Source organism: Hordeum vulgare, chromosome 5H, assembly GCF_904849725.1.
Source record: "Hordeum vulgare subsp. vulgare chromosome 5H, MorexV3_pseudomolecules_assembly, whole genome shotgun sequence".
NCBI lineage: Eukaryota > Viridiplantae > Streptophyta > Magnoliopsida > Poales > Poaceae > Hordeum > Hordeum vulgare.
In genome coordinates, this window is record NC_058522.1 from 557,486,547 (window position 1) to 557,506,794 (window position 20,248).

The following is a 20,248-nucleotide window of genomic DNA, read 5'->3' on the forward strand; positions in this document are numbered from 1 at the left end:
ACATTACAAGTCGATATCGATCATCTAAACTACCATCACATAGAAGAGAGTTGCGGTCATCACGATGAGCATAATCGCGATGAAACTGGTCTTCATCCGGTTCCTCCAACGCTCCCTCCTCTCTCCCGCTAGATAGCGCGCGTATCTAACTTCCGCCTCCGCCCTTGTGGTGTACCCTTTGTACTCTGTCCATCAGAAAGCTTTTGACTCATAGAGTTATCATCACTACTTGTGTGTTGCAAATCTTCCTTGCCTTCTACCTCAGGTTGTGTAAGGACCATGCTACTTCCGACAGCAGCACTATCCTCAACAGGAACTGCACTGTTCCTCAACAGGCAATTCTGTCCATTAAGAATCTTTTGACTCACGGCGTTATCATCACTACGTGTCTGTTGCAAATCTTCCTTGTCTTCTACCTCGGGTTGTGTAAGGACCGTGTTACTTGCAGCAGCACCACCAGGACAGCGCCCAAGACGAAGCTCCTGGCAGCAAATGAGACAGAGATCATAGAAACATTTATCACAGCTTCTGTGGAAGTCAACTATAGATGTTCTGCAGTTGTTACTGTCCCAGAGAAAATAACGAATTAGATAACCAAAAACAATTAATTTGCACACTTCAAAAATGAAGCAAGACTAACCAGAATATCCTTTCATTTTTTGCACAATTAGCTTGTGGAACCTTCACTTCGCATGCATCAATGCCTGTTATGGAAGCAACATTTGAAATAGCAGAGCCAACGGAGCATTGACTTACTTATTATTCCTAAATAAATGACAAGTCCATCCTGAAATGCATACAGTCAAAATTCTGAAATTCGGATAACTATTGAACACCGAAATATTTTGATATTTTTTACAGTATCAACTTCAGATCAATAGAAAAATAAATGAGCATTGGGTTGTATTGGACAAAATCAATGCCTGAAACGACGAAGGGACTAGGTAGAATCGTGTTCTTAAGCAAGAAACTGACAAACTAACGTTTTAACAAGCCAACGGTAATACCTTTAATTGTTGCCTCAACAATTTTCTCTTGCATCTGCTCGTGGTGGAAGTTTTTCAACCATGGGAGCAGAAAGTGTATAGTTCGATGAGAGAATTTAATTTTATCTTCATGAGATACTTTCCATTAGTCAACCTGTGGAACAAATAAGAGGAACAAACTCGTATGCACTTCCCGACAAGGCATTTACAGCTTAGGTACACATACCAGGGCTTGAGAAATGAAGGGAAAGGGATACCACATTTTAGCAGAAATGAAAGCGGTCTACTACCACTGAAGAAAACAAACAAAGAGTGCCCAGTTTTTCCATTTACTGGGGTTGCCTTTGTTTCTCCCATCAAACGGGTAGTATATTACTGAGGGAAGACTTGCACTCGTGTGCAGCCAGTAAAAAAATATCATGCTCATATGGCCTTGAGGTGTGCATCGATCCTAAAGTGCAGATGTAGTCCCATCTCCCAATCCTAGTTACTAAATGAAGCACCAACAGTCCCGATGGTTTCCTTGAAGCGGTCTGGATGTTCATGTTCACGACTATTGCTTGCGTCAGGTGGCTTCGAACTTGCTGTTATGGCTGAGCAAGATCTACGATGGCTTGGTCGCAGTTTCTCTTGATGCTATGTTCGCTCTTGCCCCTCATGGTTGAGATTTTGGCTTGTAATTTTTTAGTTTTTTGGTCAAGTCTTTGCCTTTGTAATTCAGCTCCATTGCATCCTAGTCGGTAGATGGCTTCATTAATTTGAATTCGGGGATTTGTGGCTTTTCTTCTAAAAAATATACTATGCAACCATAGTCACTGAACAAAAATTTAAATGATAAGCTGAACAAACATACACAGATGTAGCTCCAATGCGAAGGACAACTTATGAGAAACATGTCTGTTTTCAGAAAATCGAACTAAAACAACATGTCTAACGACCAATCACTCCTCCAAATCACCTTGACCACTCTATCGCCACCCTGATCAAACTAGTCACCATTTAGTATCTAGACTATATGTATGTATGTACTAGTCAGTCATTTTGAAACTTCATTTTGATTGAATATCTAGAAGCAACCCCCCGTGCAAAAACCATTTTCTGCCAAATGCCCGCACACACTCGTATACCTACTTTCCACTGCTAATGACACTGATGAAGAACACTAAAAAATTAGGAGGATTGCTAAAAGCCTAAAACCAACTAAAGACACATGAAGCACACAAAACGCCAGTCCCGCTCATGGGCTCACGCCCGGCGACGCTGAGCACGTACGGACGAAGGAGAAATATTAGACGAAGGAGAAATATTCATGCTGAGTACATAGAAGTGGCGTCGAGGGGACAGGGCCGCCGTACCTGTCTCTCGACCGGTGGTTCCACCACACCATGGAGCACCTCTCTCTCCTAGCGCACCCTGTGTAAGAACCCCGCAGGCCTCACCTCCGTATCCGCCATCTCCTTTGTCATGCTGACTGCCGACCAGGTCGTCTCCTGACCTTGGAGGACCTGGTCGAAGTCAAGACAAGGCAGGTGGAGACAACGCGCCGCTCCATGCAACGGACAAATTGTTGATTCTGCGCGTCGAAATTCATGACAACGATCCAACATTCACAGAAATTGACCTGAAGCCAAATGAAAATCAGTCGACAGATTTTTAGCAAATCTGTAAAACAAAAAATCGGAAACACTATATTATGGCAATTTCAAGATAGCCGAGAATATCTGAAATCACACGCATAAATCAGCTAAGATGGTGTTATTAACAAGCAAAACATCCACTTGGCAAATAACAATTCGGTTTCACACAAGTAATGACCACTACTACGCTAGGTTTCGTTTCTTCTTACAGAAACAAACGATCGATGTTTCGACTGCATAATACGAAGTCTAAAAAAAAGACGAATACAAAGCGTAAGTGAACGAGAACGGTGCCAAGCTAGAGGCTTCTCTTTTCTAATCAAAAGCCCACTGGTTCTCCTTGCGGATCTCCGCCTCCTCCTCAGGTGTGAAGTCATTGACGATGTTGAAAGTCTTGCGGATCTCCTCTGGAGTCTTGCCCTTGATCATGTCGGCAACAGTCTGACAAGTAAGGTCGAGCAATCCCTTGATGTTGAGGTAGTTTGCAGCCAGGATGAGGTCGAAGAGGGTGTTCTGGTCGACCTTGACGAACTCGGCGTCAAACCTCTTGAGGTCCTCGGCGGGGACGGCAGCTGCAGTAGAGGCGGAGGAGTTGGCGTCGGCTGCGGTGCCGGAGTCGGTCGGTTTCGGGCTGGCCTGGACGTGCTTCTTGCAGTACTCGATGATCTTGAAGAGGATCTTGGAGTCGACGTTGGGGAGCGGGATGGCGCTGTCTGCGCAGTCGTCCTCGATCAGGAGGCTGATGGTCTCCGACTCCATGGCGACCGCCTCCTCAACCTTAAATTGCTCACCGTCCGAGCTCTTGAGCAGGATCATCTTCTTCTCACCTTCCTCTGCCGCCATTGATCGAAAGATTGCGAGGCGAAACGAAACCCTAGGAAAGAATACGTGGCGGCGGAAGATGAACGAAATACAGGAGCTTCTTTGCGTGTTCTCTGGTTGGGCTAAGGGTGGGGAACCGGGGGGAATTTATTGGGGCGTTGTCTAGGTTAGACTCGGGGTCGTACTTGTTTCGTATTCATATTCGCCAGAGGTAGAGGACTCGACTAGGGCCTGGCCTTCCTCTTGTACGTTTCCCTTTCCAATGTTTTCCGCTTCCTAAAATAACAGCAGTCAAAAATCACGCTGGATATGTACAACTTATTTTATATTTATTTTTTTAACCTACATGGCGCACTTTATTGCACAGGGAAAACAATTATATTGTTCAAAATGTCTTTTTAAAATAAAACTAGGAGGATCATCATCGATCCCAAACTAAAGAGGAACTAGAATCAACAGCATATCTAGCTAGATTGTGCGCCATTTCATTTTATAGTTGCTGAAAAATAAAAAATGAATACGAGTTTTTTAAGATATTATAGCAATCCTTTTTTTCTTTTCCGGATGCACCGTTTTATATTTCTTATTAAAATCCAATTTCACATCCCTTTAAATAAAAGAAAAATTACCTGAACCGCGCATAGGACATGTGTCTAGAATACTCAAAATTTGTAAAAGAAAATTAGCTAAATGTTCGTGTGTTGTCATGTATCATGATAACCATGAATGAACAGTTTGGTTTCTAGCCATCTCTTATGTATCACGGCCATCACACTCCTTTTCCTACTCTTTTTTCTAGCCACCACATGAGAAGCCCCCTTGCCGTGCATGCTATATATGTTCTCCTTCAAATCTAGCTAGTCAAGTATCTATACCATCCTTCCTGGCAATATCACACCAATTACTCTTGTCTCCTTTTTTGGAATTAAGATATTCACTAATAGAAAATGGGTCTTTCGGTCGAAGCAGAAAAGACCATTAGCCCCGGTTCAAATTAAAACCGGGACCAATGCCAGGTATTGGTCCCGGTTCAGTTTGCCAGGGCATTGGTCCCCGTTTGGTTCATCTCATTAGTCCCGGTTCATGACAAAAACCGAGACTAAAGATCCAGCAACTGCCACGTGGCGTGCCGCGGAGCATTAGTTCCGGTTTGTGGCCAGAACCGGGACTAAATGGTAAGCTATTAGTTTCGGTTTTAGACAAAAACCGGGACTAAAGTGTTGCCTATATATACCGTCGCCACTGCCACCCTCTCCTCTGTTTTTTGGCTGTTGAGGTGTGCATGCCATGCTCTTGCCATCCTTCTAGTTCATGCACATGACGTGTTCGATGAAATGCCCGAGCCACACTACTTAAGCTTTCTCCTCTCCAAGCTTGACCTCCAAGCTCCATTTTCCTCAATATTTGTCTAGGTTTGGCCGTGCACCAATTACACAAGTGTTCTAAAAAGTTAGCTATAAGTAATTCAAAAAAATTGGAAACTGGTGCCAATCATCATTCTATGTGACTAACTCCATAGGAAAAATAAGAAATCTGGACTATGAAGTTTTTCATGAAAAAACCTTCACAAACTTGGCTATCACGAACGAGGTTGTACGGTTTTAAAGGTTAGGGTTGAGCATAAGTAATTAAAAAAAATCAAAAAAATAGGAAACTGGTGCCAATCATCATTCTATGTGACTAACTCCATGGGAAAAATAAGAAACCTGGACTATTTATTTTTTTCATGGAAAAACCTTCACAAACTTGGCTATCACGAACGAGGTTGTACGGTTTTCAAAGGATAAGGTTGAGCATAAGTAATTCAAAAAAGAAAATCAAAAAAATAGAAAACTGGTGCCAATCAATTTGAGTTGTTAGTATATGACAAAGTAAGAACATGTGTACTGGTTTTCCAATATTTTAATTTTTTTTAGTTTTTTATGCTCATTTCAAACGTGGTCAAACCTAAGTTTGACAAACATTTAAACAAGCTTAAAACATGAAAATGACAAACCAAGTCTGGATCCTTCTTAGTCACTCCAAAATGAAGCTTTTGTGATGTTTTTGAAAGTTTGAAGTTCAACACCCAAAACCACTTGTCTTCACACATGAGTTTCAAATTAGCTCCAAAGAGGGTAAATACCCCATTTCTAAACAAGTTTTGTCCACCATGTTTAAAACAGCCAAATCAATTTGAGTTGTTAGTATATGATAAAGTAAGAATATGGGCACTGGTTTTCCAATATTTTTATTTTTTATGCTCATTTCAAACTTGGTCAAACCTAAGTTTGACAAACATTTAAACAAGTTTCAAACATGAAATGACAAACCCAACCTGGATCCTTCTTAGTCACTCCAAATTGAAGCTTTTGTGAGGTTTTTGAAAGTTCGAAGTTCAACACCCAAAACCACTTGTGTTCACACATGCGTTTCAAATTAGCTCCAAAGGGGGTAAATACCCCATTTCTAAACAGGTTTTTGTCCACCATGTCTAAAACAGCCAAATCAATTTGAGTTGTTAGTATATGACAAAGTAAGAATATGTGCACTGGTTTTCCAATAATTTTATTTTTTATTTTATTTTTATGCTCATTTCAAACTTGGTCAAACCTTAGTTTGAGAAACATTTAAACAAGTTTCAAACATGAAAATGACAAACCAAGCCTGGATCCTTCTTAGTCACTCCAAAATGAAGCTTTTGTGAGATTTTTAAAAGTTTAAAATTCAACACCCAAAACCACTTATGTTCACACATGGGTTTCAAATTAGCTCCAAAGGGGGTAAATACCCCATCTAAACAGGTTTTTTTGTCTACCATGTCTAAAATAGCCAAGTCAATTTGAGTTGTTAGTATATGACAAAATAAGAATACGTGCTCTAGTTTTCCAATATTTTTATTTTTTTATTTTATTTTTTATGCTCATTGCAAACTTGGTGAAACCTAAGTTTGACAAACATTTAAACAAGTTTCAAACATGAAAATGACAAACCAAGCCTGGATCTTTCTTAGTCACTCCAAAATGAAGCTTTTGTGAGGTTTTGAGTATTTTCATTTCAAAGTTTTGAAAATCTATACTACTATGTTCGAGATATCACATATCAGTGAAGGATTTTTCGTTCCATTGTTTATAAGACAGGTTTATATTTTTTTCTCGTTACTATATGACATAATAGTACTATGTGCGTCGGTTTTGTATATTTTCGATTTTTTTAATTATGTATGCTCATTTCTAACTTGGTCAACCAAAACCATGTTAACCCAGATTCGACATGGGCTGTTGGATCGAGGCCTTGTAGAAGGAATCTTGTGTTGGACGGTTGCGATCGGCCCCTCAGCCACAACGATCCGCGAGACGCTCGTTCTGCGCTCGGATTGGTTGGTCCGCAAGACACCCGTTGGCCCTTGAGTTTCGTGTAGTCTTTCACAGGGTACCCGCTTTTGCATGCATCGATTCGGACGTCGCACCGCAGCAGTTAAACCACATCGCTGACTCGTCTCACACGTCGCGTCGCACCAGAACAATTAACGTCATTGTTGAGACTCGTTTGCAACGGGCGGCAAAAATAGGGCACAAGCACGATCGATTCAACTTCAAGTACACACGCGTTGGCCGTTTACTCGCACGCCTCTCTTCGCCTTCATCTTCTCCAACCAGCTGTATAACCACCACCTCTCGCCACCGAAACCACATATCCAGTTCTAGCGCCCCCTCTCGCCCCTCCAGTTCCCGTTCCTCTCATCTCTCTCTAGTCGCGATGGAGTTCCTCGGATTCACCTTCAACCCGCCGCCCGCCATGCCGGAGAGGCGCTTCCCGGCCGGCGTGATCGTGGAGGACACCCTCCGCGTCTGGGCCATATCAAGGTGGAGGGGGCCGGTGGAACTCACCCACGAGTTCCACAACCTCGGCTACGCCCACCTCACCCTCCCACCCGGCACGCGCCCGATGTTCCACCTCAACATCAATCCGGCCGATGGTGGCATCCCCGTGGTGATGTTCACCGTCACTTTCAGGAACGGGCGTGATGCACATGCGCTCCTCGGGCGAGTCTTCTGGTGTGGATGCGAGTTCATCGCATTCACAGCCTACAACATCTTCACGAACTACGAGAGCATCTTCCCCGCTCCCAACCAGATGCACTCCCTCTCCTACAACTTCGACGAGTAGTGAAGATGCCGGAGAAGGAGAGGGCAGGGCGCCCGGAGAAGGCGATGGTGGCCGGGGTTTAGGCTTTAGGGGCGGCATTCCCCCATTTTATTTTCGTTGTACTATCTGTTGGAATTATGCCCTAGAGGCAATAATAAATATATAGTTATTATTATAATTCCTGTATCAAGATAATAGTTTATTATCCATGCTATAATTGTATTGAATGAAGACTCATTTACATGTGTGGATACATAGACAAAACACCGTCCCTAGCATGCCTCTAGTTGGCTAGCCAGTTGATCGATGATAGTCAGTGTCTTCTGATTATGAACAAGGTGTTGTTGCTTGATAACTGGATCACGTCATTGGGAGAATCACGTGATGGACTAGACCCAAACTAATAGACGTAGCATGTTGATAGTGTCATTTTGTTGCTACTGTTTTCTGCGTGTCAAGTATTTATTCCTATGACCATGAGATCATATAACTCACTGACACCGGAGGAATGCTTTGTGTGTATCAAACGTCGCAACGTAACTGGGTGACTATAAAGATGCTCTACAGGTATCTCCGAAGGTGTTAGTTGAGTTAGTATGGATCAAGACTAGGATTTGTCACTCCGTGTGACGGAGAGGTATCTCGGGGCCCACTCGGTAATACAACATCACACACAAGCCTTGCAAGCAATGTAACTTAGTGTAAGTTGCGGGATCTGGTATTACGGAACGAGTAAAGAGACTTGCCGGTAAACGAGATTGAAATAGGTATGCGGATACTGACGATCGAATCTCGGGCAAGTAACATACCGAAGGACAAAGGGAATGACATACGGGATTATACGAATCCTTGGCACTGAGGTTCAAACGATAAGATCTTCGTAGAATATGTAGGATCCAATATGGGCATCCAGGTCCCGCTATTGGATATTGACCGAGGAGTCTCTCGGGTCATGTCTACATAGTTCTCGAACCCGCAGGGTCTGCACACTTAAGGTTCGACGTTGTTTTATGCGTATATGAGTTATATGGTTGGTTACCGAATGTTGTTCGGAGTCCCGGATGAGATCACGGACGTCAAGAGGGTTTCCGGAATGGTCCGGAAACGAAGATTGATATATAGGATGACCTCATTTGATTACCGGAAGGTTTTCGGAGTTACCGGGAATGTACCGGGAATGACGAATGGGTTCCGGGAGTTCACCGGGGGGGCAACCCACCCCGGGGAAGCCCATAGGCCCTGGGGGAGACACACCAGCCCTTAGTGGGCTGGTGGGATAGCCCACAAGTGCTCTATGCGCCAAGAGAAGAAAAATCAAGAGGAAAAGAAAAAAAAAGGGAGGAGGTGGGAAGGGAGGGGGACTCCCTCCCACCAAACCTAGTCCAACTCGGTTTGGGGGGGAGAGTCCTCCCCCTTGGACTCGGCCGACCCCCTTGGGGCTCCTTGAGCCCCAAGGCAAGCCCCCCTCCCTCCCACCTATATATACGGAGGTTTTAGGGCTGATTTGAGACGACTTTTCCACGGCAGCCCGACCACATACCTCCACGGTTTTTCCTCTAGATCACGTTTCTGCGGAGCTCGGGCGAAGCCCTGCTGAGACAAGGTCATCACCAACCTCCGGAGCGCCGTCACGCTGCCGGAGAACTCTTCTACCTCTCCGTCTCTCTTGCTGGATCAAGAAGGCCGAGATCATCGTCGAACTGTACGTGTGCTGAACGCGGAGGTGCCGTCCGTTCGGTACTAGATCGTGGGACTGATCGCGGGATTGTTCGTGGGGCGGATCAAGGGACGTGAGGACGTTCCACTACATCAACCGCGTTCTCTAACGCTTCTGCTATACGGTCTACAAGGGTACGTAGATCACTCATCCCCTCTCGTAGATGGACATCACCATGATAGGTCTTCGTGCGCGTAGGAAATTTTTTGTTTCCCATGCGACGTTCCCCAACAGTGGCATCATGAGCTAGGTGCATGCGTAGATGTCTTCTCGAGTAGAACACAAAAGTTTTTGTGGGCGGTGATGTGCGTTTTGCTGCCCTCCTTAGTCTTTTCTTGATTCCGCGGTATTGTTGGATTGAAGCGGCTTGGACCGACATTACTCGTACGCTTTTGAGAGACTGGTTTCATCGTTACGAGTAACCCCCTTTGCTCAAAGATGACTGGCAAGTGACGGTTTCTCCAACTTTAGTTGAATCGGATTTGACCGAGGAGGTCCTTGGATGAGGTTAAATAGCAACTCATATATCTCCGTTGTGGTGTTTGCGTAAGTAAGATGCGATCCTACTAGATACCCTTGGTCACCACGTAAAACATGCAACAACAAAATTAGAGGAGGTCTAACTTGTTTTTGCAGGGTATGATTGTGATGTGATATGGCCAACGATGTGATGTGATATATTGGATGTATGAGATGATCATGTTGTAATAGAAATATCGACTTGCACGTCGATGGTACGGGAACCGACAGGAGCCATAGGGTTGTCTTTATACTAACGTTTGTGCTTGCAGATACGTTTACTATTTTGCTAGGATGTAGCTTTAGTAGTAATAGCATAAGTAGCACGACAACCCCGATGGCAACACGTTGATGGATGATCATGGTGTGGCGCCGATGACAAGAAGATCGTGCCGGTGCTTTGGTGATGGAGATCAAGAAGCACGTGATGATGGCCATATCATGTCACTTATGAATTGCATGTGATGTTAATCCTTTTATGCACCTTATTTTGCTTAGAACGACGGTAGCATTATGAGGTGATCTCTCACTAAAATTTCAAGACGAAATTGTGTTCTCCCCGACTGTGCACCGTTGCTACAGTTCGTCATTTCGAGACACCACGTGATGATCGGGTGTGATAGACTCAACGTTCACATACAACGGGTGCAAAACAGTTGCGCACGCGGAACACTCTGGTTAAGCTTGACGAGCCTAGCATGTGCAGACATGGCCTCGGAACACATGAGACCGAAAGGTCGATCGTGAATCATATAGTTGATATGATTAGCATAGGGATGCTTACCACTGAAACTATACCCAACTCACGTGATGATCGGATTTGGGATAGTGTAAGTGGATCATGAACCACTCAAATGACTAGAGAGATGTACTTTTTGAGTGGGAGTTTAGCATATAATTTGATTAAGTTGAACTCTAATTATCTTGAACATAGTCTAAGTCCACTTTGAATATATTTGTGTTGTAGATCATGGCTCACGCGACAGTCATCCTGAATTTTAATACGTTCCTAGAGAAAGCTAAGTTGAAAGATGATGGAAGCAACTTCGTAGACTGGGCTCGTAATCTTAAGCTAATCTTACAAGCTGGGAAGAAGGATTATGTCCTTAATGCTGCGCTAGGAGATGAACCACCCGCTACGGCTGATCAGGATGTTAAGAACGCTTGGTTAGCGCGTAAGGAGGACTACTCAATAGTTCAATGTGCAGTCTTGTATGGCTTAGAACCGGGACTTCAACGTCGCTTTGAGCGTCATGGAGCATTTGAGATGTTCCAGGAGTTTGAGTTTATCTTTCAGAAGAACGCCCGGATCGAGAGGTATGAGACCTCCGATAAATTCTATGCTTGCAAGATGGAGGAAAACTCGTCTGTCAGTGAACATGTGCTCAAAATGTCTGGGTACTCAAACCGTCTAGCTGAACTGGGGATTGAACTCCCGCAAGAAGCTATCACTGACAGAATCCTTCAATCACTGCCACCAAGCTACAAAGGCTTTGTGTTGAACTACAACATGCAAGGGATGAACAAGTCTCCCGGCGAGTTGTTTGCGATGTTGAAAGTCGCAGAGTCTGAACTCCGTAAAGAGCATCAAGTGTTGATGGTGAATAAGACCACTAGTTTCAAGAGAAACGACAAAGGAAAGAAGGGCAATTCGAAGAAGAGCGGCAAGCCTGTTGCCAATCCGCCGAAGAAACCCAAAGCTGGACCTAAGCCTGAAACGGAGTGTTTCTATTGCAAGGGTATGGGTCACTGGAAGCGCAATTGCCCCAAGTATCTGGCAGATAAGAAGGCGGGCAAAGAAAAATCAGGTATATTTGATATACATGTTATTGATGTGTACTTAACCGGCTCTCATAGTAGTGCCTGGGTATTCGATACCGGTTCTGTTGCTCACATTTGCAACTCGAAGCAGGAACTGCGGAATAGACGAAGGCTGGCGAAAGACGAAGTGACGATGCGCGTAGGAAATGGTTCCAAGGTTGATGCAATCGCCGTCGGTACAGTGTCACTTCAGCTACCATCGGGATTAGTGATGAACTTAAATCATTGTTATTTAGTGCCTGCGTTGAGCATGAATATTATATCTGGATCTTGTTTATTGCGAGACGGTTACTCTTTTAAGTCTGAGAATAATGGTTGTTCTATTTCTATGAGTAACATCTTTTATGGTCATGCACCGAATGTGAGAGGATTGTTCATATTGAATCTTGATAGCGATACGCATATACATAACATTGAGACCAAAAGAGTTAGAGTAAATAATGATAGCGCCATATTTTTGTGGCACTGCCGCTTGGGTCATATTGGTGTAAAGCGCATGAAGAAACTCCATGCTGATGGACTTTTGGAGTCACTTGACTTTGATTCACTTGACACGTGCGAACCATGCCTCATGGGCAAGATGACTAAGACTCCGTTCTCCGGAACAATGGAGCGTGCAAGTGACTTGTTGGAAATCATACATACCGATGTGTGTGGTCCAATGAGCGTAGAGGCACGCGGCGGATATCGTTATTTTCTCACCTTCACTGACGATTTAAGTAGATATGGTTATGTCTACTTGATGAAGCACAAGTCAAAAACATTTGAAAAGTTCAAGCAATTTCAGAGTGAAGTGGAAAATCATCGTAACAAGAAGATCAAGTTCCTACGGTCTGATCATGGGGGTGAATATCTGAGTTTCGAGTTTGGTGCTCACTTAAGACAATGTGGAATTGTTTCGCAGTTAATACCGCCTGGAATACCACAGCGTAATGGTGTGTCCGAACGTCGTAATCGTACTTTGTTAGAGATGGTGCGATCTATGATGTCTCTTACTGATTTGCCGTTATCATTTTGGGGTTATGCATTAGAAACAGCTGCATTCACTTTAAATAGGGCACCATCAAATTCTGTTGAGACGACACCATACGAACTGTGGTATGGCAAGAGGCCAAAATTGTCGTTTCTTAAAGTTTGGGGATGTGATGCTTATGTCAAAAAGCTTCAGCCTGAAAAGCTGGAACCCAAAGCGGAAAAATGCGTCTTCATAGGTTACCCAAAAGAGACAGTTGGATACACCTTCTATCTCAAATCCGAGGGCAAAGTGTTTGTTGCTAAGAACGGAGCTTTTCTCGAGAAGGAGTTTCTCTCGAGAGAATTGAGTGGGAGGAAGATAGAACTTGACGAGGTTGTCGAACCTCTCATCCCTCTGGATGGTGGCGCAGGGCAAGGGGAAACCTCTGTCATTGCGACGCCGGTTGAGGAGGAAGTTAATGATGATGATCATGAAACTCCAGTTCAAGTTTCTGTTGAACCACGCAGGTCGACGAGATCACGTGCTGCTCCAGAGTGGTACGGTAATCCCGTCTTATCAATCATGTTGTTAGACAACAATGAACCTACAAGTTATGAAGAAGCAATGGTGGGCCCAGATTCCAACAAATGGCTAGAAGCCATGAAATCCGAGATAGGATCCATGTATGAGAACAAAGTGTGGACTTTGGAGATACTACCTGAGGGCCGCAAGGCTATTCAGAATAAATGGATCTTTAAGAAGAAGACGGACGCTGACGGTAATGTGACCGTTTATAAAGCTCGACTTGTGGCAAAGGGTTTTTCACAAGTTCCAGGAGTTGACTACGATGAGACTTTCTCACCCGTAGCGATGCTTAAGTCCGTCAGAATAATGTTAGCAATAGCTGCATTTTTCGATTATGAAATCTGACAGATGGATGTCAAAACGGCGTTCCTTAATGGTTTCCTTAAGGAAGAGTTGTATATGATGCAACCCGAAGGTTTTGTCGATCCTAAGAATGCTAATAAAGTGTGCAAGCTCCAGCGATCCATTTATGGACTGGTGCAAGCATCTCGGAGTTGGAACAAACGCTTTGATGAGGTGATCAAAGCATTTGGGTTTATACAAGTGGTTGGAGAATCTTGTATTTACAAGAAAGTGAGTGGGAGCTCTGTGGCGTTTCTAATATTATATGTGGATGACATATTACTGATTGGAAACAACGTAGAGCTTTTGGAGAGCATAAAAGGTTACTTGAATAAAACTTTCTCTATGAAGGACCTAGGAGAAGCTGCTTACATTCTAGGCATTAAGATCTATAGGGATAGATCAAAACGCGTGATAGGACTTTCACAAAGCACATACCTTGATAAAGTTTTGAAGAGGTTCAAAATGGAACAGTCCAAGAAAGGGTTCTTGCCAGTTTTACAAGGTACGAGAATGAGTAAGACTCAGTGCCCAGCAACTGATGAAGATAGAGAGCATATGCGCTCCGTCCCCTATGCTTCAGCCATAGGTTCTATCATGTATGCAATGTTGTGCACTAGACCGGATGTTAGCCTGGCCATAAGTATGGCAGGTAGATTCCAGAGTAATCCAGGAGTGGATCACTGGACAGTGGTCAAGAATATCCTGAAGTACCTGAAAAGGACTAAGGAGATGTTTCTCGTGTATGGAGGTGACGAAGAGCTCGCCGTAAAAGGTTACGTCGATGCAAGCTTTGACACAGATCCGGACGACTCTAAGTCGCAAACCGGATACGTATTTATTCTTAATGGGGGTGCAGTTCCAAGCAAAGCGTCGTAGCAGATTCTACATGTGAAGCGGAGTACATGGCTGCCTCGGAGGCGGCTAAGGAGGGTGTCTGGATGAAACAGTTCATGACGGATCTTGGAGTGGTGCCAAGCGCACTGAATCCAATAACCTTGTTCTGTGACAACACTGGTGCCATTGCCTTAGCAAAGGAACCACGGTTTCACAAGAAGACCAGACACATCAAACGACGCTTCAACCTCATCCGCGACTACGCCGAGGAAGAGGACGTAAATATATGCAAAGTGCACACGCATCTGAATGTAGCAGACCCGCTGACCAAACCTCTTCCACGGCCAAAACATGATCGACACCAGAACTGTATGGGTGTTAGATTTATTACAATGTAATTCACATGGTGATGTGAGGGCTAGATTATTGACTCTAGTGCAAGTGGGAGACTGTTGGAATTATGCCCTAGTAGTTATTATTATAATTCCTGTATCAAGATAATAGTTTATTATCCATGCTATAATTGTATTGAATGAAGACTCATTTACATGTGTGGATACATAGACAAAACACCGTCCCTAGCATGCCTCTAGTTGGCTAGCCAGTTGATCGATGATAGTCAGTGTCTTCTGATTATGAACAAGGTGTTGTTGCTTGATAATTGGATCACGTCATTGGGAGAATCACGTGAAGGCCTAGACCCAAACTAATAGACGTAGCATGTTGATCGTGTCATTTTGTTGCTACTGTTTTCTGCGTGTCAAGTATTTATTCCTATGACCATGAGATCATATAACTCACTGACACCGGAGGAATGCTTTGTGTGTATCAAACGTCGCAACGTAACTGGGTGACTATAAAGATGCTCTACAGGTATCTCCGAAGGTGTTAGTTGAGTTAGTATGGATCAAGACTGGGATTTGTCACTCCGTGTGACGGAGAGGTATCTCGGGGCCCACTCGGTAATACAACATCACACACAAGCCTTGCAAGCAATGTAACTTAGTGTAAGTTGCGGGATCTTGTATTACGGAACGAGTAAAGAGACTTGCCGGTAAACGAGACTGAAATAGGTATGCGGATACTCACGATCGAATCTCGGGCAAGTAACATACCGAAGGACAAAGGGAATGACATACGGGATTATACGAATCCTTGGCACTGAGGTTCAAACGATAAGATCTTCGTAGAATATGTAGGATCCAATATGGGCATCCAGGTCCCGCTATTGGATATTGACCGAGGAGTCTCTCGGGTCATGTCTACATAGTTCTCGAACCCGCAGGGTCTGCACACTTAAGGTTCGACGTTGTTTTATGCGTATATGAGTTATATGGTTGGTTACCGAATGTTGTTCGGAGTCCCGGATGAGATCACAGACGTCACGAGGGTTTCCGGAATGGTCCGGAAACGAAGATTGATATATAGGATGACCTCATTTGATTACCGGAAGGTTTTCGGAGTTACCGGGAATGTACCGGGAATGACGAATGGGTTCCGGGAGTTCACCGGGGGGGGGGGGGGCAACCCACCCCGGGGAAGCCCATAGGCCTTGGGGGAGACACACCAGCCCTTAGTGGGCTTGTGGGACAGCCCAGAAGTGCTCTATGCGCCAAGAGAAGAAAAATCAAGAGGAAAATAAAAAAATGGGAGGAGGTGGGAAGGGAGGGGGACTCCCTCCCACCAAACCTAGTCCAACTCGGATTAGGGGGAGAGTCCTCCCCCTTGGACTCGGCCGACCCCCTTGGGGCTCCTTGAGCCCCAAGGCAAGGCCCCCTCCCTCCCACCTATATATACGGAGGTTTTAGGGCTGATTTGAGACGAGTTTTCCGCGGCAGCCCGACCACATACCTCCACGGTTTTTCCTCTAGATCGCGTTTCTGCGGAGCTCGGGCGGAGCCCTGCTGAGACAAGGTCATCACCAACCTCCGGAGCGCCGTCACGCTGCCGAAGAACTCTTCTACCTCTCCGTCTCTCTTGCTGGATCAAGAAGGCCGAGATCATCGTCGAACTGTACGTGTGCTGAACGCGGAGGTGCCGTCCGTTCGGTACTAGATCGTGGGACTGATCGCGGGATTGTTCGCGGGGCAGATCAAGGGACGTGAGGACGTTCCACTACATCAACCGCGTTCTCTAACGCTTCTGCTGTACGGTCTACAAGGGTACGTAGATCACTCATCCCCTCTCGTAGATGGACATCACCATGATAGGTCTTCGTGCGCGTAGGAAATTTTTTGTTTCCCATGCGACGTTCCCCAACACTATCTATGTATCTTGTAATATATGAAAAACTATGTTCGTCCTACTATCTATGTATCGTGTAATATATATCTGTGTATGGGTACCCATCTATGTATTGTGTCTCCACCTACTATCTATGTTCGACCTACTATATATGTAGAATTCCATTCGGTACCTTTGGGATTTTCTTTTTTCCTTCTGGATGACGACGTCACCGCATTCAAAAAGCGACGCAGGATGATTTCCCAATATTCCCCGTTCAAAAAAAAAAACAGTTGTGCCAATATTTTTCTTCTTTGTAGAAGGCCTAAGTCATATGCCCCGAAAGCCCATGGAAGTGGTAATTGGACCATAAGTTCAGTTTAAAAGGGTTGCGTGGCTTAGTCTCTTTATATGGTTGCGGGTTAATTGTTAAAAAAGCAAAGATATATTGAGTTGTCATATAAAAGGGTGCCACTACGCCTGTGGGCTTTTTTTAGATTATTTACTCAGGGGCCCATTTACTCAACGTCGTTGTCACGGGCCAACAATCTATTGGGTAGCCTATTGAGTTTTTTTTAACATGAGCTGAATTTTTGTCGGCTTGCCAATTAACTCAATAACTAACAGTTTATACAAGTGTTGGACTTCAGACTAACATCAACAAGTTGACTGAAGAAATTGCCATAACAAATCAATCCACGAACTTGGCATGGCGCACAGATCACGTCCTTTGCCCTCAAGCTGATTACAAATTCTATCTACAACATTCGGCGGCAAGCCCAAATTGAGCTCCCAGGTTGCCTCCCCATTCGAATCAATGTAACCCTCAAATTGAAGCCTCTCAATATACGCCCTCAACACGAACCCTAAATCCCAAATTCGACTACAAAAACCGAAATGGGGAGAAACTAGAGCAAATCGCTGCCAAATAAGTGAATTCTAACCTTCCCATCCCGTTGCCATCTTGACTGCGAGGCGGAGGAGGTAGACATCTCTCTCTCTCTCTCTCGTTGCCGCGCTTCGTCACCGGAGAAGAGGAAGATAGGGGAAAGGGGGAATAAATTGCACGGGGCCGTGCGGCCGGGCACGGGCGTTGTTCTGGCATAGCTGCAGTGAGGTGGGTCCCACGCTAACATCGATAAGTGGTGGGTCTAGCTGCGATGAGGTGGGTCCCGCGCTGACTGGTGGGTCTAGCTGTGGTGAGGTGGGTCCAGCGCGGTCAGTTGGATATGTCCCACGCTGATGTGGATATGTGGTGGTGGGTCCAATGTTTTGTGATCTCACATAATCCTAACATCATACATCATTTGCGTTTAAACAACATGTCGCACCTGGGCTATTTGTACTTAAAAACGTCGCACATGAGCCATTTCAGCCAACGATGTCGTTGTCCATCAGTTGCCCCTCAACGATGTCGCACAAGAGCTATTTACCCGGCTGTAAGTGTCATGTCATGTGTGATGTGAACTAAGGTTGCATTCTATCCATGGACAGGACCTGCCTCATCCATGTAAACTCCCACCTAAATGGAAAGCCAATTTTTTTTTCACTGCTCTTTTGGCCAAGCTCTTTTTTACTTTCACGTAATTTAACCGTTTGAAATTGAAAATTGGTTGTAGAACAGACAGAGGGTGTCATCTCCAAGGAATCCACATCGACCAAAAAGACAAGATGGAAGCAGTCGAGATAGTATCCGGCGATTTTTTGTCTAAAAGACTCTAGGATCCGCCTCTATGTTAACATGGGCTCGGCCTTCAAGGCCTCGTCACCGCAGCACGCGCGCTGCGCCACCCCGATGGACCCACTTCTTCTTTCACAAATACGAACTCATGCAGCCTTGGCCCACCCGTCTACACCCCCATGCAACAGCCCGCTTTGGCCATGCAGCAGATACGTCGCCATACGCCTTGGCTGCACCCGGCCGGGCCAGCCCTAGCCTGTCGTCTACCCCGCCTGCGGTGCTACAACAGATTCGTGAGTATATACCAATAGTCATTTTTTTGCGTGTCAGTACCATCTTGTAGATGGTTGTTGCAATACGATCTGACAGCCGTATAAACACGTACTGATCACGTATCCGCGTATTGACAATGTATCTGACAGACCTGGCCCGCATGTCAGGGTGTTTCCCTCGTTTTGGAGGAATAAATAAAAAAATGGCTTGAAACCTGGCCCGCATGTCCGCGTATTGACAATGTATCTGACAGACCTGGCCCGCATGTCAGGGTGTTTCCCTCGTTTTGGAGGAATAAATAAAAAAATGGCTTGAAACCTGGCCCGCATGTCAGGGTGTTTCCCTCGTTTTGGAGGAATAAATAAAAAAATGGCTTGAATAGATGTCGAACATGCGACCTGAACAACACAGGCTGCGGATGCTAGCCACCACGCCAGCGAACTGTTGGTGCTTGTGTATGCACGTCGCATATTTTATAGTATATTAAGAAAGCTGGGCCGGCTGGGCATTCATAAAATGTCGCGTCCTTTATAATATTTTTTCAATCCTGAGAACAAATTTTGAAAATGATAAATCTTTTCTAAAATACCGTGCAAATTCATAAACGTGAACAATTTTTGAAAACTCGAACATTTTTTGAATGTTGAGTACATTTTTCGAAAAACAAATTTTTAAATCACGAATATTTTCTGAATTTTGAGAAAAGTTTTAAAACCGAACACAATTTTGAAAAATCCTGAGCAAATTTGGAAGCTCAAACAATTTTGTAAAGCCCGAACTTTTTTGAATCTTTAGAATTTTTTTTTAAAAGGAGAACAATTTTGAAAAGCCCCAAACAAATTTGGAACCGTGAACAATTTTGAACATTTTTTTAAATGGAAAAAAAAATTAAAGCATAAACTTTTTTGAATCTTGAGAACAAATTTTCAAAGCACGAACAATTGTAGAGTTATAAATGTTTTTTAAAACGGGTAACTATTGAAATTTAAACATTTTCTAAAAAGAAAAAACTCATTTTACAGATTCGAAGAACAATTTTTGGAAATCCCGAATATGTTTTGTATATCTAGAACATTTTCTTAAAAATCAATAGTTTTTTCGAATTTGGAGAACAATTTATAGAAATGCAGAACATTTTTTGAAAATTCCGAACACTTCTTGAAAATACAGAACTTTTTTTTTTAATCCAGAACTTCAAAAAATTAACAACATTTTACATATTTGAAGGACTTTCCTCAAAAATTTGTTCTCACGATTGAAAATTGGAGCACCTGGGCCAGCTCACGAATGCCCAGCCGCCCCAGCTCTCGAAATATACTATAAAAGAAGTGACGTGCATACAGAAGCAGCGCTTCGCTGGCGTGGTGGCTTGCATCCGCTGCCTCTGTGGTTGAGGTCGCAGGTTCGAATCCTATTCGAGCATACAGAAGCAGCGCTTCGCTGGCATGGTGGCTTGCACCCGCTGCCTCTGTGGTTGAGGTCGCAGGTTCGAATCCTATTCGAGCATACAGAAGCAGCGCTTCGCTGGCATGGTGGCTTGCACCCGCTGCCTCTGTGGTTGAGGTCGCAGGTTCGAATCCTATTCGAGCCTTAATTTTATTTCTTTTATTTATTCCTCCAAAACGAGGGAAACACCCTGACATGCGGGCCAGGTCTGTCAGATACGTGATCAATACGCGGATACGTGATCAATATGTGTTTATACGGCTGTCAGATCGTATT

The 20,248-nt window shown here is 44.3% G+C and overlaps 1 protein-coding gene and 1 long non-coding RNA gene across 3 annotated transcripts; both read right to left on the minus strand.

Moving 5' to 3' along the window:
• Positions 1 to 511: 511 nt before the first annotated feature.
• Positions 512 to 1,118, minus strand: LOC123399117. The gene is made up of 3 exons (XR_006610320.1): positions 1,008 to 1,118; positions 641 to 704; positions 512 to 564 (listed from the first exon to the last, which is right to left on the minus strand). It is a non-coding gene; the product is annotated as an uncharacterized LOC123399117 (long non-coding RNA).
• Positions 1,119 to 2,938: 1,820 nt separating this feature from the next.
• Positions 2,939 to 3,466, minus strand: LOC123399118 (SKP1-like protein 1). 2 transcript variants are annotated; one of them, XM_045093541.1, is made up of 2 exons: positions 3,256 to 3,466; positions 2,939 to 3,195 (listed from the first exon to the last, which is right to left on the minus strand). In XM_045093541.1, exons 1-2 carry the CDS (start codon positions 3,464 to 3,466, stop codon positions 2,939 to 2,941), a joined length of 468 nt encoding a protein of 155 aa, XP_044949476.1. The 2 variants fall into 2 exon arrangements, with proteins under 2 accessions (XP_044949476.1, XP_044949475.1); XM_045093540.1 differs by having other exon boundaries at positions 2,939 to 3,466.
• Between the last annotated feature and the right edge of the window lie 16,782 nt (positions 3,467 to 20,248).

What these genes read in the sequence shown, in the direction of transcription:
- LOC123399118 (XM_045093540.1), bottom strand. Translation starts at nt 3,466, where the DNA reads ATGGCGGCAGAGGAAGGTGAGAAGAAGATGATCCTGCTCAAGAGCTCG.